At 41.3% G+C, this 27,551-nt stretch overlaps 1 protein-coding gene across 1 annotated transcript; it reads left to right on the forward strand.

The window, feature by feature from the left end:
• The first annotated feature begins 118 nt into the window (after positions 1–118).
• Positions 119–16,194, forward strand: rnf144aa (ring finger protein 144aa). The gene is made up of 8 exons (XM_037240708.1): positions 119–691; positions 8,132–8,282; positions 8,523–8,627; positions 9,137–9,197; positions 10,229–10,445; positions 11,320–11,464; positions 11,737–11,826; positions 12,768–16,194. The coding sequence occupies exons 2-8, from the start codon at positions 8,148–8,150 to the stop codon at positions 12,897–12,899; spliced, it is 885 nt and encodes a 294-aa protein (XP_037096603.1). The 5' UTR covers positions 119–691; positions 8,132–8,147; the 3' UTR covers positions 12,900–16,194.
• Positions 16,195–27,551: the final 11,357 nt, after the last annotated feature.

Below are 27,551 nucleotides of genomic sequence, written 5' to 3' on the forward strand. Positions count from 1 at the left end.
GCTGCTGAACAAAACAAAACCACGTGACCAGAAAAAGAGCGGAGGTGGTGCGATGGCTACGTTAAACCTGCAGGGGGCGGTGTTGCTGGCTTAGAAACAAGCTGTCAAGGTTTTGCTGTAAGCGTCATCTAAGCAGCAAACAGGAAGCCTCTCCGGCGCAGTACACCGACTATGGCGTCTCAGCAGTGGGCTCATTTCCTACCGAGGTTGGCAGCAGCAGGCGACGGACAGAAGTAAAAGCACTGCCTCCTCCCATCGTTTCCTCCTTCCCTTATTTTTTAAAACACCAGGACGGACGTTTGCATGTTGCAGACATTGGAGGACATTGCGCACTCTTGGACGGAACCGAAAGCCAAGCGCTGCTGCTGATCTTGTTTTCACAAACAAGCCTGGCTCGCAGGAGAAGCACTGTTAGGTGACATACCTGCAAGGAGTGACTAAATATCAAGGCGATGTTTTGTTAGTTTGGAACCGATTGTTTTGCGGTGCCGATGTTCATCGACCGGGTGCACAAAGAGCATGGATGGGCATCATCAGCCCGCCTGAAATAACCCTCCGTCTCACTTGTTTGGTTGGACGCCTTTTTTTTTTTTTTTTGTCTAAATCCAATTCAGGAGATCATCTTCACGTTCCCCTGTTCCTCCTCCTGCTGAGATTTCACCATCACGACGGCGTCATCCCAGGGAGCCAGGTAAGGTGTACTTGCCTTTTAACACTTGTGTGCTTCATGTAGAAACTGCATTGTTTTCACCCCCCACCCCTTTCATTTTAACAACAATACAATCAGATCGTTTTAACAATATGCTGTATTTATTGAGCCTCAGTTAGAATGTTTATTCTTACTCAGGAAAGGTCACATAGTGGGCTGTCATTTCCATTTTTAATTACCATCTTGCCTTATAAGACATCCCCTTGAAAAGCGGGCTCGGCAGTTTCACATTCCAGTGGCCTGGGATGTGTGTGCACATGACTACTGCCTCATCTTGTTTTTTTAAAGCGGCCTACATACATAATGATGTAATCTTAAGAAATTCTTATAATGAAAGAGACCCTGGGAATGATGAGGATGGAAAGTGTGTGCTTTCTAAAATGTGTCATGTACTCAAGAAGACCAACAAAGCACACCACATATAAAAACATCTCTACTAACCATCATAAACCTCTTCCCCCAAAATAGATGTCATGTCATACCAAAACTGACCTGTGGGAGGCGCCATGGCATCCAAACAGCTAGAAATTTCAACAAAAAAGAAAAAAGCCAGACTTGGCTAACTCTTTGGTTGGATGGTAAATAGATCATGTTTGTAAACTCTTCTCTTTGTAATTTTTCAGGTTTTGGGGTGAGAAAATTAAAGAGAAAAGTTATATAAAAACTTCCCACAACTGGTTGCTCCACTGTGTGTCCTGAAAGAAAGCAAGACGTCTAATTTCTTATCGTTTCTTTTCACGTCACAGTTGCAGAGTCTGTCTTGACAGTAAATAGCAAGGGAAAGTTCAACAGTCATAAATGTCGAACGAACAATGTTGTTTTGCGAGAGACCACACCCCACACCTTCATTGCTCAGGATAATCTTTTGGCTACAAAACAAGCCCTTTTAAGGTCACTCCCTAATTGGTTATCATTCCAACAGTCACAAAGTCTGTGGCATGGCCAAACTCCTTTTTACCACGAGCAAAAGGTGAACAGGTTTAACGATTTGATTTCAGGACCCAGACGTTTTCCCAAACAGATCTGTTGCAATATATTTTGGACAGCACCAAGAGGTCCACCCTAGTTGACTTGACATGTTATATAATCCTCCCTTTTTTTATGCTATTGATTCTTTCTCTAGTTTCATGCTGTTAGCCATTTTCTATGGGCTTTCGACTGAAACGCACATTTCTGGGAAACTATGTTCAGACACGTGGTCGTCGTGACGGCAACCTCTATTGTAGAGGAAGTCGTTCTTAAAAGCTCCTGCATGGGAATTGATCAATTTCATGGAAATAAAGAAAAAATAATAGACCACGCAAAACAGAAAACACCCAGGGGTGGCTATCGACCCACTCCCACAGGAAAGATGAGTTTACTTAGGATTGAAGAGGAGGAAGGTTGTGATGCTTGGAAAACTGGGCCGCTGCATGCGAATGTGAGGGATGACACATGGCAATAATACAAAATACATAGCTATGGATCATTAAGGAGACACAATGTGGACACGAAGACAGTTTTTCAGTTTGAGCACCATTCTTGGCTGAAATTTGTTGTTTTGGTTGGTAATTTTTGAAAAGTATTTTATTATTGTTCTTTTAAGACATGAATGTTTCACCCAAAATAACTGATAGATTGTTTTGATGTTTGTACTTTTTTGTTTTTTTAACCAGCATAGTTCTATTAGTTACATCAATGGAATTCTACATTCCAAACACGAGCTGACAAATGTTGCAACTTCCAAGTGTCAGCATTGGAATAGGCTCTACGTAGCATCACTTTTTTTGGGGGTCGTTTTTGAGCTTATATCCATCTAACCATGATCTTGTTGAGGTCTGGTAGTGGAGGTATGATCGAAACGGCTTGTGTGCATTTATTGCTACTATGCTGAACTGGAACTATTTCTAAAATAGTTTTTACAACAGGGAATAAAAAAAGAGGACGTTCTAAACATGTTTTGCTTTCCGCTTCCGCTCAGTGTGCCAGGAACTCTTTCTCAAGTAATTTGGAACAAAATCACAGAGTTATTTCGGATGAGGAGATAAATATAAATATTTTGCCTTGGCCAAGTTCAGCTCAGTTCAGTTGCGTTTTGTGTTCCTCTCGACTGGGAATAAGCCAGCCCGTTGCTCTTACAATGTGTGCGTCTATCACTGAACTCTGCCGCCTACACTTGAGAAGAGAACAGAGGGCGCCCAGACTTGGATGAGCGTCATTTGGCAATGAGTAACCACAGTAGAAATAGATGAGTCAAGTGGTGGGCATAAATCTGGGAGTGTCAGCGGGTAGGAGTTGGTGCAACCCAGCACGAGTTGATACCACACAGGGTTAGGAAATATTTTAATCACTTCTTATCTCATAAATGTTATAAATTCTATTTATTACAATGTTGAACTGCTGCAGTCAAATATTTGATGCTGGTGAACTTTTAAAAATAGAAGGGAGAAGGGAGTGCTCTCTGCTAATCTCCAAAAAATACTTTAAACTTAAGCATAAGAGACTTCAGAGCAAAGTTTTGGCCGGTCATTCTGATAACACACTCACCTGTTGTTTTCCTCAGTGTGATTTCTTGGCAGACTTCTCTGCGGTATTTTTCGACCAGTACCAATTATTAACCTATGCAAATACATACTTGCACTTTGTAATTATAATTCATGGCTGACTCAAGCAGAAACACAAGAAAATATTCAAATAATATCTGGATGTGCAATCATTTCAGTAGTTTGCACCGCACCCACATATCGCACAAACTATATTGAGTCTTTTTTTGCGTCATCGTGCAAATCATCAAACAAGGAAGAAAGCCTCCTTAGTGGAAGTAAAAATAGCTCTGCAATTTTGAGGAAATGCGATCGTGGGTTTCACTTTTTTGGTCAGCCGTAAAGACATCAGCCTTTCACAGTCGCTTCCTCTCCTCTCTTCTATCCTTTGTGTTTGTAAAAACAAAATGAGCAGGATGTGAGCACATTTCCTCCTGCAGTGGGAACACAATTGTAGATTTGCTTTACAATCAAGCAGCTGACAAGCAGACACAATATTATTATGTTATACTACATAGAAGATCAATTTAGGTGGTTGTAGCATTTGTTCCCACATTTAACAGGTTTTCAATTACATAGACAACACTAGTGTGTATACGCCCAACTTCATTTAGATATAGCTCTTTTAGTGTCTGAACAGTCCCACTAATATTGGGGATTAAACACAGTGTGTTACCTGTCGCGAATTAAAGGATGATAGGGAGGACACAACCTACGAGGTGTTTGTAGAATGTCCCTTAATTCCTGTTAAGGCTTAAGACTTTAACCTCTCCCACTCAAAGAGCATTAATTCACTGGATTTAAAGATTTTCCATGTTTCTCAATAAAAAAAAAGAAAAGAACTCTCTTTTCAGTAACCTCACAGATGTTTTTGGTTAAAATAATCTCTCTTACTCAAGGTTTGAAAATTACAAGGCTACTGGCACTCTGGAGTAGTAAAGGCTAATTTACGGCATTGTCGTTTTCCACACAAATTATGGAAGTTGAATAAAAGTTGTATTGTGACAAAGTGGCCAGCATCTTTGTGGAATTAACAGGAAAAAAAAAAGGCTAATCTTCAGCGTAGCCACAGTAAACACATAGCTTGTGTGAACTTTAATTTTCTCGGAATCAGTCAAGCATTTGTGTTATCTTTGTTATTTCCTTTTAATTCTCTCGGGACATGTGATTTTTTTTGGTGTTGTCACATTTTAATCAGCTGGGCATTACTTAACATTGGCAAAATATTAAGCGGAGATGATGGAAAAATAAGGGCTATGGGTGACTAATGATTGGGAATGGCTGTTGTAGTTAATTATAACACAGCCATAATTTCACACCACAGATGCTAAATGCAACTCGGGGATCCATTTCAGAGTTGACCTTGACATCTTGCGCTATTGCTATTTGCTTGCACAATATGTGATGGAAGGTGTAATTCAGGGGCAGTGAAATGAGTTGTGTTACTATTTCTGCTACACTTCCCACAAGACATTAAGTGTGCTGTCGCAGTAAGAGAACAAAACTAAACATCAAAACAACATTAGCTCAGCAATTTAGCTTGCTCCATGCAGACATGTGACATTGCTGTCTGTCTCATTACTTGGCATGCCAAAATCTGTCTGGGGTGGTTATGTAACTCAGAAAGGGGGGGGCGCACGGACAAACAAGGGCCATCACCACTCTTGGCAAACCTCGTAGGTCTCTCCCGTCCACGTCAAGGGCAGAATGTGACTATCCGCGACTACTGTCACTTCCTTCAAGGCCTTGTCATCTTTCGCGTCCAAATATAAGGCTCGCCTGAGCGCTAAGTGCAGTACGATGTCGTGTGCACCCGCGCTATGTAGGTTATGGCATTGGCCAAATCATCTGCCACTGCATTATGGATACTCCTAATTAATTTACATGCGAAAAATACTTACTGGGATATTGTTTTCCCCTTTTGCTCGATTGTGATAACGCCAACAACACCTAGAGGTCAGTTGTTTTGAATATGAATCGTATAAAATCAGGATAAGAAAACATTTGCCACTTGGAAATATAGGACATGGTCAGCCCCATTATCAGAATGTAAACAATGACGGTCTTTTTTTAGGTCATTGACATTGTTGCAAATAAAACATTGAAGTTTTTCTAGGTCACTAGCATTAATACTTAACCTCAAAGTTCCAATTTAAGAAAGAGTGTGTGCGTGTGTGCATGTGTGTGTGTAATATAAAACCCTGGATTAATTAACTTCTAACTAATTAATTTCTTCAATATTCAAGTGTTATCTTCAATAGATTGTGAAGTTTTTTTACAATCCCAGTGTTGTATTAAACTAATTAATGCTGCTTGGGCGAGTTGTTGTGCGTAGGTAGCAAGGCTGTACACTTTTATCAAATCCAGGCATGTCATGTTCGGGTTACAGTAATCTGGAATAAAATGCTAATTCTAATATCGGTTTTGAATGTAAACAAATATGATCCGATACAGTTTTTTTTAGCTGATATCATACTGATGAATTAAAATGCGTCTTTGGCTGCGGCTCGCATACACACACTTCTTTGTTGACAAGTTGACAAGTCCCGATTCTGATCCATTCGTGACTTTCCGCCAACTCCACCCACAAACTTTAACATGGAGTCTTACATTAGAACATGAAATAAATGACCAAGAATATATTTCTTTTCCACGTTGCTCCCAAGAGAGATGATCACTCACTCCATCATGACTCATGTTATGCAATAGGGTGTCATGCATTTGTGTCACATGAATACCGCCCCAATCAGTTAAGCAATTCCCTTCAGACTGAATGAATGTTGAACCCGATTCATAGCATTGCAGACACTCGGATACTTGTGTTCGAATCCCTCGCAGCAGAATCACTCACTAATTCAATATTGGGACAAGTTCCCAACATTTCCTTAAAGTCAACAACAACAATCAATTAAAAAGTGTTTCCCATAGCCAATCAAGGGAATGTAGTCAATTACCTATTCCGATTGCGTAAGGCTCTGTTTGGAAATGTGCTTTGAAAATGCCAGAGATAATGGACCATCTCGTTAATAATGCAACATCGGAATTGCACTGCACCACCTTTTCTCCGTGAATCTAATTATTAGTCGTGTTCTTGTCTCGCTCGCCTTCTCGGGACAACCTTGCTTTTTCAAATGTGCTCCTTTTTGTCTCTGATTTACATTTTGGATAAGAAAACACTTTATCTTATTGGCACTGCTGCTGTTGAAATTGCCATTTATACAGTGGTGAGATTTGTGTTAGAACAGCATTCAGTCCCACTCTCAAGTCATTTGTATTCAGGGTAGAGTCTTGAAAAGCACTGGTGCTGTTTAAAGAAGGTGATTAACCTTGTAACCTCTGCAGCCACATTAAATCATTTTGACACTTTTATGACTGATACTGTTTCACCCTTTAGAAGCTGACTGGCTCCACATTGCTCATTCTGTACTGTCTTGTTAAAATAGAAAACATTGCAAATATTAAAAAGTGCAGTCAATTGGTTGTAATTTTTTTTGCAAATGATGTGCAATTGAACTCAAAATGTGTCTTGTGTTGCAAAGTATATTTATTTTTTAAGAAGACAAACTATTTACTTTTTACTACTTTTTACATTACAGTTGAATGTGTTATTTAGTAGTTCAATATTTTGTGCCATCCAAAATAATCATCCATTATACCAAATTGTTATTCCCTAATTTTTCCTATTAGCACTGGAAATCATAATCCTAGTTATTTTGTTTATTTTCAAATCATGACATAACGTCTTTTCAAACCGCAGAAGCCACTCACTCGATAACAAATTGCCGTTTAAGCTTCGGTTTACGAGTTCACTCTCTGCATAATGGAGCGCCGTTTCCGCTCAATGCTTTCCGGTTAATGTGATGGATGCTGAATAGATGGATGAATGCCCCGTGATATCAGTGAGTCAGACAAAAGGTGCACTTTTGGCTATTGCTCCTTTCTTTTTTCTTTCTCCTCCTCCCACGTCAGTTTGATTGAAATGATAAGATGAAGGAGTAATGAAGGAAATCATATTAAATTAATTTGTTCCTGTGGTGTATTTTAATGTCATTGGTTGAATCTTCGGTGGCATAAATGTGGTTTTCATATTGCCATGTATTTGGCACATGGCTAATAAACAAATTTTACCCAAATCTTTATAAAGGATCAAACCGAGGAATATTTTTTTATAGTTGGAGCACATGACATGAGCATTACACAGCTTTCAGCAAAAGCAAACTATGTCTGAGTGTGTGTTTTACTCTCCTCCTCCTTGTCCATGCCTCCTCCACCTCCCTAATTCTCCTTCAGTCAGTTGCTAAGCAGCACGGCCAGAGCTTGATAGTGTTGACGTATGTGCGAGACCACTTCATGAAAAAAAGAAAGGAAAATTTGGCGTGGGTGCGCCTGAGATAGACGGAGAGAGTGAGCCGACGCTGGTGAAAATAACTCTTCTGACTCTGCTGGCATAGAAATGCATTGATGTGTAATGAATAAATGAACCTTTTTTTTCATTTGGTTTGGAGGGGAGCTTCAATGGCCGGTTGTTTTTTTTTCTTCCCCGGAATACAAAGAATGAACATCCAGTTCGTGTTCGAGTTTTCGTGTCTGTATATTAGGGTTGTCCTGATTTGATCACGAGCAGAAATTGGATGTTTACATGATTTTCAGCTGATTGGTATCTGTATTTTATTTTTTATATTTTTTATATTTTTTATATTTTTTATATTTTTTATACATTTTTATATTTTTTATATATTTTTATATTTTTTATATATTTGTATCTTTTTTATATTTTATATTCTATGTTTTACTATTTTATTTTTAATGTCGCAAAGCCTCTATTGTAAAATATATGTTTCTTGGCACCATTTTTTTTCTTGCACATGCTTATGTCTATTTGTCTTTTTGGGTGTTAAAGCTCTGTGGCGGCGAAGATGACCGCAGCGCGGTACCGTCCCACATGGGATCTGGCCGTGGACCCCCTGGTGTCATGTAAGCTGTGCCTTGGAGAGTTCCCCCTGGAGCAGATGACCACCATCACACAGTGCCAATGTATCTTCTGTACACTGGTAAGCAGCAACCAGTCAGTCTTTTAAGAATAAATTAGAAGTGACCTTCTGTTCATGTTTTATAGTCTGAAGACTTGTTTTTTTGTTTGGCATCAGACCTTTTCATTCTCGGGGGTTGAGTCAAACTCATTGTCTGGTGTTTGCTGACTACTTGCTGTGATGATTTGTTTTGTTTGCATTTGTTTATCTGCCCTATGTGTCAGACTGTCTGACTGGTATTTTTTGGCTTTTTCCCCGCAGTGCCTGAAGCAGTACGTGGAACTATTAATTAAAGAAGGCCTTGAAACTGCAATTAGCTGTCCCGACTCTGCCTGTCCAAAAAGAGGGCACTTACAGGAAAATGAGGTATTGAAACAATCATTAAATTATGATGACCAATAAGACTACATGCCCTGAAGCTTGTCGGATGAGCGAATGTTAAATTCATCCAACATGTCGCCTAATTTGATTTTGTATTTTCCATAAACAAATGAAGTCATGTTGTAACAAGCCTCTGTCACATTTGCACATGAACTTGGATAGAATTACCACGGAAGAAGCAAAGTTGTGGCTTAACAAACTTTTGCTGCTCCCGTCTTCTATCATGTGGATGTCAATTGGAGAAAGAAACTTTGTTCTCTTCATCCTCCCGGCACTTTGAGTCTCATTGCCGAGCTCACACACTGATGTTGTTGTTAAGAGCATCAAACAGCTGCAGCTCATTCAAAACGCGCCAGCTCGGCTACACCATATGCTGTTGAGTTGTTTGATAAATTCCGTGTCTAAGTGCATTTTTTTTGTCAACGATAAATCACAAGTATGCTCAATTCATAAATCTAACTGAATATTATTCGTCCTTCTATCTGACCTTGTAGATTGAGTGCATGGTGGCCACAGAAATGATGCAGAGATACAAGAAGCTTCAGTTTGAAAGGGGTGAGTCAATGCAGGAAAAAAAAAAAAGAAGCAAACAAAGATGTCACTATTTAGCATGAGTGCGCCTCAGCGGGGGGGGGGGGGCTACAGCAACGACCCGGTCTCACAGGCACGTGCATCTTCTGAGCTCCTTCTGTGCTCCCTCCCTCAGCTACTGTATCGCACAGCGACACACAAAAGGCATGACGACAATGCAGGCTGGACACGTGTAGCTGCAATGAGTCAATCATTTACACACACTGGACACGGTTGCCTGTGAAGTACGCACAGGCAGTTCCGAGAAAATCTCAGCCGCATAAATCAGTTTTGTCAAAGTCAAAGTCAAAGTCAGCTTTATTGTCAATCCCTTCATATGTCAAGACACACAAAGAAACCGAAATTCCGTTTCCTCCATCCCACGGTGACGAGACATACAAGTAGGCGACACAATACAAAAACAAGAAGGCACAACCATAAATAATAAATAATAAATAAATAAAATAAAATGAGCGATGAATAAAAACAGACCAATAACCCATTGAACATGAGGGGCAAAACCGAGCCAGTGAGCATACAGCAAGAACAGGACGCTTTGTCTTCATATTATAGAAATCATTGCTACCTAGAAACCATGTGAGCAGTTGTGAAATAAAAATAGTAACAGTCGGAAGGTCCAGATTTTGCAGGATAAAGGGTTTTGTTCTCACTGACTGCTTTAATTGCTCTTGTGCTAATGAGCGCATTAGCTGAGCTCTCTTGCTGCCATGGAGAATAGTAACCAAGCAACACATTCACGCTTTTAGAGCACTCAACTTGTGGTTTTCACCGCCTACACATCAGCACAAGTGTACGTTGAACTTGGCTCTCACTAGAAGAATACTGTATATGCATGAGGATTTAAAGTGGGCCAGTCAATGACCAGAGAACCACACCGGATGTTGAATAGAAGCTACTGCATGACAGATTTATGAAATGAAGTGTGAAATTATTTTTATGGCTGTTTTTAAAGGGCATTTGTCAATAATGGTGGCCGTTTCGTTTTGTGTCTTAAGAGGTGCTGTTGGACCCTTGCCGGACGTGGTGCCCTTCCTCGACCTGCCAGGCCGTGTGCCAACTAAAGGAGGCCGATTCACCGGCATTGCCCCAGTTGGTCCAGTGTGCCGTTTGCGCGCTTGAATTCTGTTCGACCTGCAAGGCCAATTGGCACCCGGGTCAGGCCTGCTCGGAGAACAACCTTCCCATCACTTCTTTCCTGCCAGGGGAGAACAGGTACCAATCATTTATTTTGAGTCACTTGCCCACATGCTTTGGTTTTGATAACAAACGGAAACATGTGATATTTGCTTTGATTATTGTAAATGATGATCGCATTTTCCATTTGGAACAGAAAACAAAACAGAACACAATGTTTCCTTTGATGATTAAAAGTTCATCACGTATTCGTAATCTAGTTTTTGTTAACAAAAAGGACACTTCGCAAAGGAAAAAAAAATATTTCTAGTCATAGCAAAGCAAACCAAAATAAAAATTGCCTGCCCGACTCGACCAGCGTGCCCCATCTTAAATTAATAAGGTTTAAAACAAGACGCTGTAACCAAAATGTGGTCTCAGCTTGGGCACTTTGCCCACTTTCAGCATGGAGGGGTTCCAAAAGAGGGCTGCCCCCGCACGTAGCTGACCCATTTCTCGATGATATCCTCTTACTGTGGAAAAAGTCATTAGGCCTGTTAGGCTTCAGCTATCGGAGGCCACAGTGAAGGCAGAGAGGATTAACAAGTCTACTCTTAGAACGACATTCGTCTGCGGCAAGTTAATTCTTTGCACACCTGACCTTTTATCGCGACTTCAACGTTCAGCGTGAGGAGAAACTGATACCTGATCGAGCACGATTTGGATTATTGAAACTACTGAGGGAGTTTCTGTATTCTATTCAACAATACATTGCTGATGACCTGTGAACCGCAAAAGAATGTTAAAAGCTGCCAGTCAGATAAAAAGCTGAATTACATTTGTTCCAGAAACAACAGGACACAAAATCCCTCCTTGCATTTTCAGCCAACAATTTTATTTGGATAGTTTTACTGTGTAGCGCTGAAAAAATATTTATCCAAAATGACATTATGACACGATTTGTGTCTTTCAGCTCTTTCTATAAGAACGAGGACGACGCCCCCATCAAGCGCTGTCCCAAATGCAAAGTGTACATCGAGAGGGACGAGGGCTGCGCTCAGATGATGTGCAAGAACTGCAAGCACGCCTTCTGCTGGTACTGTCTGGAATCCCTCGACGTGAGTTGCCCTTTGCCCTCTCTTGATTCGGATTTGCTATTTCGTGGAAAATGCAACTTAGAAAGCGAGGATAATAGTTTTATTGCATGCTTATGTCTCTGGAATGCATCAAGAGACTGGCTGATAAGGGAGCGTGCTGCATCTTACGTAAAAGCAGTTGTACAAGAACATCCATCTGGGTCACATGGCTCCTATTTAGATAACATTCTTTTTGCCCACGCCTCTTGAAATCCAGTGTTATCAATTTTTATGTGTGGTTGTGTGTGTGACAGGATGACTTTCTCTTGATCCACTACGACAAAGGGCCTTGTCGAAACAAACTGGGCCACTCCAGGGCGTCTGTTATATGGCACAGAACACAGGTGAGAAACGCTCCTCCCTTGGCTCCTTGCACTAAGGACACCAAGTGGCTATGCACGTGCTCTCCCCCTCTCTCTCCATTTATATATCTCGCTCTCCCTCTCTGCCCACCAGAGTTGGTGCACACACGTGCAGTGTATGTTATCTTTAGAGCACAATAGAAGAAAAAGGACAGCTAGCTCTGTGTCCTGCCATCTCCACCCTAAGCTGATTATGTGCACCTTTTTACACATTTGCAAGGTTTACATAAAAGATTCTGCTTTAGCTATTGGCTAGAAAACAAGGCAAGTTATGCAAAATAAAGCAGTTGAGAAGATACTCCCTTTTGTCCAGCCTCGTTCTGCTGTCGTTATTAACAAACACAGTGGCATCTGTTGCCCAGTGGGGCAGGCTGAGTCACACAATTACAGTTGAGCTGGTGGGGAGCAAGTTGCCGCATCACTTGTGTGCATGCGCACGTCTTTGTTCGGCTTGCCTCATTATACTCTCTCGGGTCTCCGTGTCCTCCTCCTCCTCATACAGACAAAAGATGCACCAGCACAACCTCGCCAGCCTGATAATGTCAATTGATATGGATGTTCTGGCCCTTTTGTTTTAGTTTGCTCTTTAAAAAAGATTAGCGGTCCAGTAAAGGTTATCTAAACAAAAAAATACTCTTAGAGATGAGAACACACGTGTCTGTCCTCAAAACGAGGAGCAATGGTTGTTGCATGTGACTGCTGTCCATGCAGAGCCACTTTGTGTCTCCAAATTAGCTTGTGTCTGGCTCCCTCTTGTGGACATGTAACTGAACTGCTAATGTCATGTCTTAGCAGGTTTAATTTTAAAGTAGAATACATCGTCATATTTTTGCAAAATAATTCTTTTTCATGAATAATTTAGAAACATAATTCTTGTGAAGGAAATTTCCTTCAGAGCTTACAGTTACCTTGTCTCTTTGCAGGTGGTGGGAATCTTCGCTGGGTTCGGCCTACTCCTGCTGGTCGCCTCCCCCTTCCTCCTCCTGGCCACGCCCATCATCCTGTGCTGCAAGTGCAAGTGCAGTAAAGGCGACGACGACCCTTTGCCCACCTAAACACCGCAGCCAAGAACCGATGACGTGCAAAGCCGCTCAAAGGATGGCCCATCTTCATTTTGACCCCGCCCCCCTTCTGTTCACGCTGTTTTTGTTTTTCCTCCTCCCACCAGCTTTGAGCGCTTCATTTTTATGGGGCTGAGCCTGCACGAAGCCCAGGCTGCTTTGGGATCCATCGCTCTGCATGGTAGATAAGCGAGTTGACAGTGTGTCCCTGAAGAGAGGAACGCAGGGTCAAAGAACCCCTCACGGGTCAAACTTGCCAAAAATGGTCATTTGGGGGAGCAAGTCGGCGCTTTTGCCTTCAGTGAAATACCACAAACATTACGAGAGTGTTTCTCTTGAATGGACAATGAACTGTTGTTATTGTACGTACTCAACAACCCCCCATCCGCCTCTCACCACATCACCTGATATAGCTCTCCAGGTTCGGTCCAGTAGCATTAGAGGTGCACCACGCATGTTCGGTGTTCACTCAACTTGCACACATCAGCGTGAATTGTTCGTTACGTTGATGGTTGCCGTAGCGACTACCAACACGTCCCCCCCTTCAATGATGTCATGACCTCACGCTTTTGAATAGAACCGAGTCGTGTCTGCTGTATGTCCTGTTGTGTATTTTTAAAAGTTTCCAAACCTTTAAAAAAACGTCAAAGGGGGTCGCCGCTCCATTGTGCACATTCGTTATCGTAGAGCGGCACTCTCCTTTTTCAAATTCAGTGCCGACTTAAAAGCCAATCGGGAGGACTTCCTTTTTTTTTTTTTAAATCGGTGTTTCTCTCCTTTAATACTTCGACACCCCTAAGTGGTGGTTTAGCCAAAACTGAAGCCTTAGGATTGAAAATAGCCAAAAGCAGCCATTTCCCCCCTATATGGTAAATCCAAATATTCTGTATAATCCCAGGGAAAATGTGTACAAAGACCTTTCAAAGTGGCCGTCGAGCTCTGTGTCTGATGATTCTATGATGTCATTCATGTGTCACTTTGTTAATAGCCATACTTGTTGGAGTTGGGGGAGAAAGTTCTGTCTTACCTATAGGGCCATCATTTTTAAAATCCTGACATTTGTTCAAACCTCACAGCATGCAATCAGATCTCCCGCTCATGGAGATTTCAAAGCCCAAACTTGCATATATGTTAGTGGTCCTGAGTGTTTTTGTCTTGTTGGTAGCAACAAGCACCCCCCCTCCCCAAAGGGGAGCTACAGAAGAGCCTGTACAGTTGATCGAAACGAATGTACCATTTTAGGGCAGCTTGATATAAAGCTTTATCTATGCAAGTTTGAACATCCCGCCCCTCTCATTTTAATGTGTGTTGATTGGTCTAAAAAAAGTACAAAACAATGTTAGAACGCCGCAAAATGTTTCTATACATTTTGCACGTCATTTATTTGCAGGGAGTTCATTTGAATTCTTGTATCCAGGGTAAAAAAAAAAAAAAAAAAAAAGTTATAATTTGATAGACAGCTTTGACATACCGCAAACTGCTTCCAGAGCAGACATGACATCTGGAAAGGTTAAGTGGAATAGTTTAACAATTTAATTTGACCCAAAATCAATTTGCGAGGGGAGGGCAGGCACGATCTGATGTCTGCTGTCAAGGAACAACATTAATACAAATTTAAACCTCCCACGAGTAGAAAATACGGTATGGATGTTTCGTATCAGCTTTTCTCTGCTGTAGCCAAAGTCATCATTTATCAATTTAGTTTGTCATTATTTGAATCCCAGAAAAGTGACCCATTCCATTAAAATAAGGAATATTTGTGATTTTAAAGGTTTTGTGTTGATCCAACATCACTTTTATATCTTGTTAGCCAACTAGCAGATGATCATCAACAAACTTTCAGGAATTCTTTCAAGCAAACTTGAGAACTTGACTGACTTTGGATGACGCTTCAATATTTTTAAGATAATTTGATCATATAGAAGTACTGCTCAGGGCAAAACCCTCCTGGTGCATTGATTTTTTAATTATACAAGATAGAGATATTGTGATCACTTTGCTGGGACTCCACACATACCATTGCCCTCCACCATATTTCATCTCTGATTTTACAAATGTTCATCCTCCGTTGCATTCCGGTGGAGTTCATGTAGCATTTAGTTTTAAATATGTCTTACATTTACATTATCAAGCAAAAAGCAGGCCACGTGTTCTATGACAGTCAGTAGCTTTTTGAAGCTAACAAGTAGCTCAAACATCTGCAACTCCCTCTTGATGTATTGTTCATAATATTAGTCGCCTTAAGTTTGTGTAGCCCTTTTTACTACAGTGTAAGCATGACACTATACCACATTTGGTAAAAAAACATTTTTTCAACTGTCGAATTTCAACCTGAAAGTGATTTGATTCTTTTATTTTTTATTGTTTGTTTTTATTTTCATGACAATCGTGCCAAGCAGATTTGCTATAAAGAAGGGCAAAGTTGTCTACTGTATTTGTAATGTGATACCAGTTTTTACAGGGTGGAACTATCTTAATGCTTCTTTAATGTGAGTGCTGCACTGTATTCGGGTTCATAAGGAGGTGTCATTTAATTTTCTAGTTCTGGTGCCTGGTGTGTTTACTGGCGATAGCTTTCAAAAATTTAATTGCTTGTAGTTTTGTTTATTTATATATTCAGGCTGGTGAAGAATAAACAAATACAAGAATGTCACATTTACATGGTGAGTATAGGCACCAATGACATCAAAATAAAATTCTGGCCATTTCTTCTGACATTGTTTATTATTCTTTCAAAATGGCTCGCACAGTTATACAATTGAATATGCAACAGAAATTTAAAAAAGGGCCAAATTCCACAATCACATTGCATTATGCCAATCAGGACTTGTGTAAAGCTTACTACTTCTTAAATATCAGCACAAGTAAGGGCTTGCTTTTAAATGTCTGAATCAAGAGCAAAAAAAGTACAATGAGCGTTTGATGCCCTTGCAATTTGTATTTGAGTGACCCGTCCTTGGATAAAGCTGCATGATTTTTATTGGCCGTCTAATTAATAAAGCTTTGCTTTAGCCTCCCATCAGTCATCTTATGTTAAAAAAAAAAACTGCCATGTTTTGTGCATTTTGAGGAGCCTATCTTCACCACCTAGTTCAGCTCCGCCTGACTTGTATTTGTTTTATATAAACACAATACTTGCATTTGTTTGTTCATTGTTTGGATTTGGAAAAAGAAATAACCTGGTTGCCAACAAAAGATGACATTTGTATCAGTTCTGTAAGTCTTAGGTTCAGTATATCTACAGTTCCACTAACACTGTGATACCAGATATTAAATGTTTTTTTGTGATTGTCTTCTCTTCATTCTTTCAAATTAACTGTCCGTCATAATACAGACGCCTTGATAGTCGGATTTGGCGCCCTCTTGTGGTTCAACGCAGTTTGAATGGAGGCATTGAATTTCTGCACATTTACTTCTTCCTGCTCATAATAACCGTAACAGTGTCAAAGTGTTTGTTTATATATATTTTTTTATCTACTTTTTGGAAAAGTAACAGGCCTATTTTTGAAGTTAGGCTATATACATGTAGCGCAATTCACAATATACAGCCATTCATTTTTTTGTAATGCCTAAGCAATTATCCTAAATACTAAAAATAAGTTAGATATCGAGAGAAAATGATGATTTTTATGGTTATTCAATAGTAGTTTTATTTATTTATTTTATTCAATCGTAGCTTATTTTCTGATTATGATCAAAAGCTACCACTAGAGGGCATACATGTACGGCGTACCTAATAGAGTGTCCGAATGACGTCACTGATCAAACAGCCAATCAGAAAGTGGGGGTGAGGGCGGGTGTGGCACTTTTCACTTTCATTTAAGCTTTGACCATGATTTTTCCCTAATGAATTGGCCTGTTATTAGGAACATCTGAAAATGGCGGCGTACCTAATGGAGTGTCCGAGTGACGTCACAGATCAAACGTCCGAGTGACGTCACAGATCAAACAGCCAATCAGAAAGTGGGGGTGAGGGCGGGTGTGGCACTTTTCACTTAAACCAGGGGTGTCGAGCTTCAGTCCTCGAGGGGCCGCGTTCCAATATGTTTTCCAAGTTACCCTCGTTAAACGCACCTGCGTGAAAAGATTTTGGTCATTTCACGTTCTGCAGGAGCTAAAACTTTTCACGCAGGTGCACTTAACGAGGGACCGAATGACATCACAGATCAAACAGCCAATCAGAAAGTGGGGGTGAGGGCGGGTGTGGCACTTTTCACTTTCATTTAAACTTTGACCATGATTTTTCCCTAATGAATTGGCCTGTTATTAGGAACATCTGAAAATGGCGGCGTACTTAATGGAGTGTCCGAGTGACGTCACAGATCAAACGTCCGAGTGACGTCACAGATCAAACAGCCAATCAGAAAGTGGGGGTGAGGGCGGGTGTGGCACTTTTCACTTAAACCAGGGGTGTCGAGCTTCAGTCCTCGATGGGCCGCGTTCCAATATGTTTTCCAAGTTACCCTCGTTAAACGCACCTGCGTGAAAAGATTTTGGTCATTTCACGTTCTGCAGGAGCTAAAACTTTTCACGCAGGTGCACTTAACGAGGGAATCATACGGACACTCCATTAGGTACACCGCCATTTTCAAGTGTACCTAATAACAGGCCACTTTATCATGGTCAAAGGTCACAGGTGTCAAGCTCTAGTCCTCGGGGCCGCATTCCAACATGTTTTCCAAGTGACCCTCGTTAAGCGCACCTGCGTGAAAAGTTTTTGGTCACGTTCACGTTCCGCAGGAGCTAAAACTTTTCACGCAGGTGCACTTAACGAGGGAATCACACGGACACTCCATTAGGTACACCGCCATTTTCAAGTGTACCTAATAACAGGCCACTTTATTAGGGAAATATCATGGTCAAAAGTCACAGGTGTCAAGCTCTAGTCCTCAGGGCCGCATTGGTTATATTGGGCAGCACACGAGCAACTGTGTTGCAAATTTTTCTATGATAAAATAGTTTAGGTCCCAGTGGGATTTGAACCCGAGTCGATGGGGAGAGAGTCCAGAGCACTAACCACTACACTATGGAACCCTCGCTCACATTGCACGGAAGATATATGGTTTTATGGACCAACTCACAAGTAAATAGTTATAAAGGTTCTATGGGGCAGCACACGAGCAACAATGTTGCGAATTTTCTATGATAAAGAATTTTAGGTCCCAAAGGGATTTGAACCCAGGTCACTGGGGTGTGAGTCCAAAGCATTAACCACTACACTATGGAACCCTCACTTACATCACATGGAAGATATATGGTTTTATGGATCAGCTCACAAGCAAATAGTTATAAAGGTTATATGGGCAGCACACGAGCAACTGTGTTGCACATAATTCTATGATAAAATATTTTAAGTCCCACTGGGATTTGAACACAGGTCACTGGGGTGATAGTCCAGAGAACTAACTACTACACTATGGAACCCTTGCTCACATTGCATGGAATATATATGGTTTTATGGAGCAGCTCCGTTCGTTTGAACGAATCTTTTGAATGAACTGATTATAAAGATTCAGTTCACTTAAAAGAACTGGAATGCACATCACTGAATTCAATATCTTGCCATTTTGGGTTTTATTTGTGTGTTTTTTATTTTCTTTTATTTGTGTAGTTTTATTTCTGGCTCTGCATAGGGGCTCAACATTCTGGGCATACGACCGAGACTTTTGTAGATCAGCTACCACACCCCAAAAAATTTAATCCTGTGATAACCACAGCATACCAAACTATGTAAAAAAGGGCAAGTTTTTAAGCCTGTAAAAAAAATTCAACAGCTTCAAAGTCCGCAAAAAGCTGCATTTGTTCATGAAAGCATATGCCAGTAGAGGGAACTCAAGTGCCGTCAAAGCAGCACCACCTCTTTGTCTCCATGCTGGGAATACGAAGTGGGAAAATCCATAAGAACATGTAAATGTACCATTAGCTCTCTGTTTAGCTGCCACAGCGACACTGATGAGCAAAGTAGTGGCACTGAAGGCGGGCTCACAATTAAGCAAGCATGGATGGATAGATGATTGAATGCATGGATAAATAGCGGTGTGCAACCCGTGGCTCCAGAGCAACATGTGGCTCTTTCATCCCTCTGCTGTGGCTTTCTGTGAATTTTGGGAAATAAATAAAAATTTCATTTAATGACTTTTTAATAGCTTGTTTGTTTTTAAATTCATTTCTGAATATAAAGATGGTGCTCCCTCTGTCATCACCCCGCCGTCAATTAAATGCAGATTTTCACAATCCCCCACAAATATCTACTGTTTACATCTCCCCATATGATTCAGTGGAACAGAGCCTTTCTTCAATCTTCCAATGAGGATTAAAGAAATAGAAGCAAACACAGAGCTCCCCAAGAGGGTCAATGATTGGCATGTGCATGTAGTCATTTGTGCATGTGACACAAAGGGCGCTAATTGTGACCAGAGGCCATTGTACATCCAACCTCTGACTGACTCAAGATGACAGGACACACCTCGGATCTATTTTAGCTCAGCATGTCGCTGCCTCGCTTATTGTCCCTCAAGCCTGTGACACCTATTAGATGCCATTAGCTTCCCGTGGCTCAAGCTTGGAAAAAAGGCCCTGTCAAAACAACAAAGGCTGTACGCTCATTTGTTGATGGTCATGTATTAGAGAGGACACGCTGTGACATGCAGGAGAATGTAGACCTCCACCAAGGACAACACAATGAATTCTTGGATCTGATACTTACTTCCTGGCGTATTGATAACGTGTAAGGAGACCATTGTTGTAATCTTATGCTAAAGGAAATGATGATGCTGGTAACAGTATCCGATGAATCAAATTCCACATGATGATGGAAAACATCACACCACAAAAACTAATAAGCAATATATATAGCAGTATATAATAAAATAATTTAATGCTCCTACTGATTCCACTTTCACTTGTTGGCAGTCACCTCCAACAAAAGTCAACGTCTTGAACAATCACTCCTCACTTCATTTCTTTCCTCACTTTCCTGCTCCATTTCTTCCCCACCTTCCTCCTGCCCTTTTCCTCACTTGTTAACGAGAAGAAGTTGGCCTGTGGTGATTCACCTGTGTGTTCTCACCTGGCCTCTGACTCACCTATCAGGGTGCCAAGTGAGGTTTGAGGTTGTCTAAGGCAGTGTTTTCCAACCTTTTTTCATTCACGGCACCTATTCATTGGAAAAAATCTTGAGGCACACCACCAACAAAAATCTGTTAAGTGTTACACCAGCTTCTATATTAAAATCAGTTATATTACAACAAAAGATGTAAAGTTCTATTCCTATGTATGTATGGAGAGTTGAACAATTGAATAAAAATAAATACTAAATATTCTTTAAATTGTATTTCTTTTGTAAATGAAAGTGACAGTTTTTGAAAAAAGGTTTTAGACAGTGTAAGGAATAAACTATTGAAAGTGATTGTGATCAAAATCCAAAAGAATCACTATGGCTTTGTTTACTGTTTTAGACTAGCTCTATAAAATATTGCGACATTAAGAACAAAGTCACTTTTAAAGACGCTCTGCTGTTCTGACAGCAGCTGAGTGGCTATCACAGTTGAGGTGTCTCGACTTGACTGTGTATTTTACGTTGGTGAAAAATAAACAATCCAGGTTCTCCCGTTGAACTACATGCTCTGATTTCCATCGGACGGAAAACGCACCACAGCCGTCATAGTGTCACTGTTAATAAAAGCACACAGCAACTAGTGATGTGCATTCCAGTTCTTTTAAGTGAAATGAATCTTTAGAATCATTTCATTCAAAAGATTCGTTCAAATGAATCGTTCAATTTGCTTGTGAACTGCTCCATAAAACCATTATATTCCATGCAATGTGAGCGAGGGTTCCATAGTGTAGTAGTTAGTGCGCTGGACTCTCACCCCAGCGACCTGGGTTCAAATCCATGTTTTATCATAGAATTATTTGCAACACAGTTGCTCGTGTGCTGCCCCATATAACCATTATAACTATTTGCTTGTGAGCTGCTCCATAAAACCATATACCTTCCATATAATGTAAGCGAGGGTTCAATAGTGTAGTGGTTAGTGCTCTGGACTATCACCCCAGCGACCCGTGTTCAAATACTTTTGGGACCTAAAATATTTTATCATAGGGAAAAAGCTTATGTGAAAGTGAGAAGTGCCACACGCGCCCTCACCCCCAGCTCCTGATTGGCTGTTTGATCTGGGACGTCACTTGGACACTCCATTAGGTACACAGCCATTTTCAAGTGTACCTAATAAGAGGCCACTTTATTAGGGAAATATCATGGTCAAAGCTCACAGGTGTCAAGCTCTAGTCTTCGGGGCTGCATTCCAACATGTTTTCCAAGAGTCCCTCGTTAAGTGCACCTGAGTGAAAAGTTTTTGGTCATTTTCACGTTCTACAGGACTAAAACTTTTCACCCAGGTGCACTTAACGAGGGAATCACACGGACACTCCATTAGGTACACCGCCATTTTCAAGTGTACCTAATAACAGGCCACTTTATTAGGAAATATCATGGTCAAAGGTCACAGGTGTCAAGCTCTAGTCTTCGGGGCTGCATTCCAACATGTTTTCCAAGAGTCCCTCGTTAAGTGCACCTGCGTGAAAAGTTTTTGGTCATTTTCACGTTCTACAGGGCTAAAACTTTTCACGCAGGTGCACTTAACGAGGGAATCACACGGACACTCCATTAGGTACACCGCCATTTTCAAGTGTACCTAATAACAGGCCACTTTATTAGGGAAATATCATGGTCAAAGGTCACAGGTGTCAAGCTTTAGTCCTCGGGGCTGCATTCCAACATGTTTTCCAAGAGTCCCTCGTTAAGTGCACCTGCGTGAAAAGTTTTTGGTCATTTTCACGTTCTACAGGACTAAAACTTTTCACGCAGGTGCACTTAACGAGGGAATCACACGGACACTCCATTAGGTACACCGCCATTTTCAAGTGTACCTAATAACAGGCCACTTTATTAGGGAAATATCATGGTCAAAGGTCACAGGTGTCAAGCTTTAGTCCTCGGGGCTGCATTCCAACATGTTTTCCAAGAGTCCCTCGTTAAGTGCACCTGCGTGAAAAGTTTTTGGTCATTTTCACGTTCTACAGGACTAAAACTTTTCACGCAGGTGCACTTAACGAGGGAATCACACGGACACTCCATTAGGTACACCGCCATTTTCAAGTGTACCTAATAACAGGCCACTTTATTAGGGAAATATCATGGTCAAAGGTCACAGGTGTCAAGCTCTAGTCCTCAGGGCCGCATTCCAACATGTTTTCCAAGAGTCCCTCGTTAAGTGCACCTGCGTGAAAAGTTTTTGGTCATTTTCACGTTCTACAGGAGCTAAAACTTTTCACGCAGGTGCACTTAACGAGGGAATCACACGGACACTCCATTAGGTACACAGCCATTTTCAAGTGTACCTAATAACAGGCCACTTTATTAGGGAAATATCATGGTCAAAATTCACAGGTGTCAAGCTCTAGTCCTCGGGGCCGCATTGGTTATATGGGGCAGCACACGAGCAACTGTGTTGCAAATATTTCTATGATAAAATATTTTAGGTCTCACTGGGATTTGAACCCAGGTCGCTGGGGTGAGAATCCAGAGCACTAACTACTACACTATGGAACCCTCACTCGCATTGCATGGAATATATATGGTTTTATGGATCAGCTCACAAGCAAATATTTATAATGGTTATATGGGGCAGCACACGAGCAACTGTGTATCAAATTTTTCTATGATAAAACATTTTAGGTCTCATTGGGATTTGAACCCAAGTCGCTGGGGTGAGAGTCCAGAGCACTAACCACTACACTATGGAAGCCTCGCTCACATGGCATGGAATATATATGGTTTTATGGATCAGCTCACAAGCAAATAGTTATAATGGTTATATGGGGCAAAACACGAGCAACTGTGTTGCAAATTTTTCTATGATAGAACATTTTAGGTCTCACTGGGATTTGAACCGTGTTGCTGGGATGAGAGTCCAGGGCACTAACCACTACACTATGGAACCCTCGCTCACAGTCCATGGAATATATATGGTTTTATGGACCCTAGCTCTAAACCTAACCCTAACCCCAGCTTTAACCCTAACCCTAGCTCTAACCCTAACCCTAACCCTAACCCTAGCTCTAACCCTAACCCTAGCTCTAACCCTAGCTCTAACCCTAACCCTAGCTCTAACCCTAGCTCTAACCCTAACCCTAGCTCTAACCCTAATCCTAGTTCTAACCCTAACCCTAGCCCTAACCCTAACCCTAGCTCTAACCTTAACCCTAACCCTAGCTCTAAACCTAACCCTAACCCTAGTTTTAACCCTAACCCTAGCTCTAACCCTAACCCTAACCCTAGTTCTAACCCTAACCCTAACCCTAGCTCTAACACTAACCCTAACCCTAGCTCTAACCCTAGCTCTAACCCTAACCCTACCTCTAACCCTACTCTAACCCTAACCCTAGCTCTAACCCTAATCCTAGCTCTAACCCTAACCCTAGCTCAAACCCTAACCCTAACCCTAGGTCTAACCCTAACCCTAGCTCAAGCCCTAACCCTAGTCCTAGCTCTAACCCTAGCTCTAACCCTAGCTCTAGCTCTAACCCTAAGCTTTAGGGAGGTGTATGGTTATATGGGGCAGTACACAAGCAACAATGTTGCGAATTTTCTATGATAAAAAAAGTTAGGTCCCAATGGGATTTGAACCCAGGTCGCTGGGGTGAGAATCCAGAGCCCTAACTACTACACTATGGAACCCTCACTCGCGTTGCATGGAATATATATGGTTTTATGGATCAGCTCACAAGCAAATATTTATAATGGTTATATGGGGCAGCACACGAGCAACTGTGTATCAAATTTTTCTATGATAAAACATTTTAGGTCTCATTGGGATTTGAACCCAAGTCGCTGGGGTGAGAGTCCAGAGCACTAACCACTACACTATGGAAGCCTCGCTCACGTGGCATGGAATATATATGGTTTTATGGATCAGCTCACAAGCAAATAGTTATAATGGTTATATGGGGCAAAACACGAGCAACTGTGTTGCAAATTTTTCTATGATAGAATATTTTAGGTCTCACTGGGATTTGAACCCGTGTTGCTGGGATGAGAGTCCAGGGCACTAACCACTACACTATGGAACCCTCGCTCACAGTCCATGGAATATATATGGTTTTATGGACCCTAGCTCTAAACCTAACCCTAACCCCAGCTTTAACCCTAACCCTAGCTCTAACCCTAACCCTAACCCTAACCCTAGCTCTAACCCTAACCCTAGCTCTAACCCTAGCTCTAACCCTAACCCTAGCTCTAACCCTAATCCTAGTTCTAACCCTAACCCTAGCCCTAACCCTAACCCTAGCTCTAACCTTAACCCTAACCCTAGCTCTAAACCTAACCCTAGTTTTAACCCTAGCTCTAACCCTAACCCTAGTTCTAACCCTAACCCTAACCCTAGCTCTAACACTAACCCTAACCCTAGCTCTAACCCTAGCTCTAACCCTAACCCTACCTCTAACCCTACTCTAACCCTAACCCTAGCTCTAACCCTAATCCTAGCTCTAACCCTAACCCTAGCTCAAACCCTAACCCTAACCCTAGGTCTAACCCTAACCCTAGCTCAAGCCCTAACCCTAACCCTAGTCCTAGCTCTAACCCTAGCTCTAACCCTAGCTCTAGCTCTAACCCTAAGCTTTAGGGAGGTGTATGGTTATATGGGGCAGTACACAAGCAACAATGTTGCGAATTTTCTATGATAAAAAAAGTTAGGTCCCAATGGGATTTGAACCCAGGTCGCTGGGGTGAGAATCCAGAGCACTAACTACTACACTATGGAACCCTCACTCGCATTGCATGGAATATATATGGTTTTATGGATCAGCTCACAAGCAAATATTTATAATGGTTATATGGGGCAGCACACGAGCAACTGTGTATCAAATTTTTCTATGATAAAACATTTTAGGTCTCATTGGGATTTGAACCCAAGTCGCTGGGGTGAGAGTCCAGAGCACTAACCACTACACTATGGAAGCCTCGCTCACATGGCATGGAATATATATGGTTTTATGGATCAGCTCACAAGCAAATAGTTATAATGGTTATATGGGGCAAAACACGAGCAACTGTGTTGCAAATTTTTCTATGATAGAATATTTTAGGTCTCACTGGGATTTGAACCCGTGTTGCTGGGATGAGAGTCCAGGGCACTAACCACTACACTATGGAACCCTCGCTCACAGTCCATGGAATATATATGGTTTTATGGACCCTAGCTCTAAACCTAACCCTAACCCCAGCTTTAACCCTAACCCTAGCTCTAACCCTAACCCTAGCTCTAACCCTAACCCTAGCTCTAACCCTAGCTCTAACCCTAACCCTAGCTCTAACCCTAGCTCTAACCCTAACCCTAGCTCTAACCCTAATCCTAGTTCTAACCCTAACCCTAGCCCTAACCCTAACCCTAGCTCTAACCTTAACCCTAACCCTAGCTCTAAACCTAACCCTAACCCTAGTTTTAACCCTAACCCTAGCTCTAACCCTAACCCTAACCCTAGTTCTAACCCTAACCCTAACCCTAGCTCTAACACTAACCCTAACCCTAGCTCTAACCCTAACCCTACCTCTAACCCTACTCTAACCCTAGCTCTAACCCTAATCCTAGCTCTAACCCTAACCCTAGCTCAAACCCTAACCCTAACCCTAGGTCTAACCCTAACCCTAGCTCAAGCCCTAACCCTAGTCCTAGCTCTAACCCTAGCTCTAACCCTAGCTCTAGCTCTAACCCTAAGCTTTAGGGAGGTGTATGGGGCAGTACACAAGCAACAATGTTGCGAATTTTCTATGATAAAAAAAGTTAGGTCCCAATGGGATTTGAACCCAGGTCGCTGGGGTGTGAGTCCAGAGAACTAACCACTACACTATGGAACCCTCACATCACATGGAAGATATATGGTTTTATGGACCAGCTCACAAGCAAATAGTTATAAAGGTTATACTACTACACTATGGAACCCTCGCTCACATTGCATGGAATATAAATGGTTTTATGGAGCAGTTCACAAGCAAATTGAACGATTCATTTGAACGAATCTTTTGAATGAACTGATTCTAAAGCTTCAGTTCACTTAAAAGAACTGGAATGCAGATCACTACTTGCTGTGTGCTTTTTACTAACAGTGACACTATGACGGCTGTGGTGCGTTTTCCGTCCGATGGAAATCAGAGCATGTAGTTCAACGGGAGAACCTGGATTGTATATTTTTTACCAACGTAAAATACACAGTCAAGTCACAGCAGAGCGTCTTTAAAAGTGACTTTGTTCTTAATGTCGCAATATTTTATAGAGCTAGTCTAAAACAGTAAACAAAGCCATAGTGATTCTTTTGGATTTTGATCACAATCACTTTCAATAGTTTATTCCTTACACTGTCTAAAACCTTTTTTTCAAAAACTGTCACTTTCATTTACAAAAGAAATACAATTTAAAGAATATTTAGTATTTATTTGTATTCAATTATTCGACTCTCCATACATACATAGGAATAGAACTTTACATCTTTTGTTGTAATATAACTGATTTTAATATAGAAGCTGGTGTAACACTTTTTGGTTACTAATAGAAAAAAAAGTACCCCAAAACAATTTTATAATTTAGCCACTAATGCTGGAGACTTGTGTCGCATCATACAATGATGGTGTTAATCTGTAGTTTCTTGACTTGCGGGTGAATATGGTTTCAGAATAGTTTTAACAACTCTGTGATGGCAATAAGATAAAGTATGAGAGTGTACTTCAAAATAACATCTCTGAGTTTTTATTCTAAAGTTGGACTTTGCATTGGCAGCGTGTTTGGTTACAAATATGTTTGTACCTTCCTTGAAGACATGTCAAAATGATGGGGACTCATGTGAATTCCCGTATAATTAAAAAGAATTGTGCATGTTTGAGAAATCCCGTTTCCTTCCCGCTACTCTTTACATAATGTCACTCAGGTATTTTTGTAGATTGACTGCATTTGATTAATGCGGCTGCGAGCGTCAACCATCAGTGATGACACACCGTATTCTTAGCTGCACCACAGCTTGCAGCCATGCACCTGTTCCTTCACACACAAACACACACACACACTAGTACGCTTCAGTGCGTGTGGTTTTCAACTTGGCTTTTTCTCATTACAGACTGGGCGCAATTTGACAGCTTATGACAGTGACGACTTGCACATAGCAGGCGCGGCAGTGACAGATATCCGACAGCTTGATGATAACTGTTGCCTTATTGCAGAAACACAGGTGTCCCTCATGGCCTACGACAATAGACAACTCTGATTGACGGATGGCTTTGATGAAAAGTTACACAACTGGAAACAAAGTGGATGTGGCTCAACCCGTCGCGATGACATCATCTCATCATTTCCTTCCCTCACAAAATCATTCTGAGCAATGCTTTTTTTTTGGTTGTTTTTCTTTACACATTATGGCGTTTGCTCCTCTCGCGTGCCCTCTGTCAACAGTAAACTTTGTGAAAAGCGAGCTTAACAGGCCGTGAAAGGGCAGCACAGATGGCTACATCCTAGGTGGTAATTATCAACTACTTCCTTCCCGACAACAAGGAAGGGAAAAAAAGTAACAAGGCAAGGTGTTGCCGTCAGGTCAACT

Source organism: Syngnathus acus, chromosome 22 (assembly GCF_901709675.1).
Source record: "Syngnathus acus chromosome 22, fSynAcu1.2, whole genome shotgun sequence".
NCBI lineage: Eukaryota > Metazoa > Chordata > Actinopteri > Syngnathiformes > Syngnathidae > Syngnathus > Syngnathus acus.

Coding starts and splice junctions, on each gene's coding strand:
- rnf144aa (XM_037240708.1), top strand. CDS start 8,148: ATGACCGCAGCGCGGTACCGTCCCACATGGGATCTGGCCGTGGACCCC. Junction 8,283..8,522: donor AATGTATCTTCTGTACACTG/GTAAGCAGCAAC, acceptor TTTTCCCCGCAG/TGCCTGAAGCAGTACGTGGA. Junction 11,465..11,736: donor ACTGTCTGGAATCCCTCGAC/GTGAGTTGCCCT, acceptor TGTGTGTGACAG/GATGACTTTCTCTTGATCCA.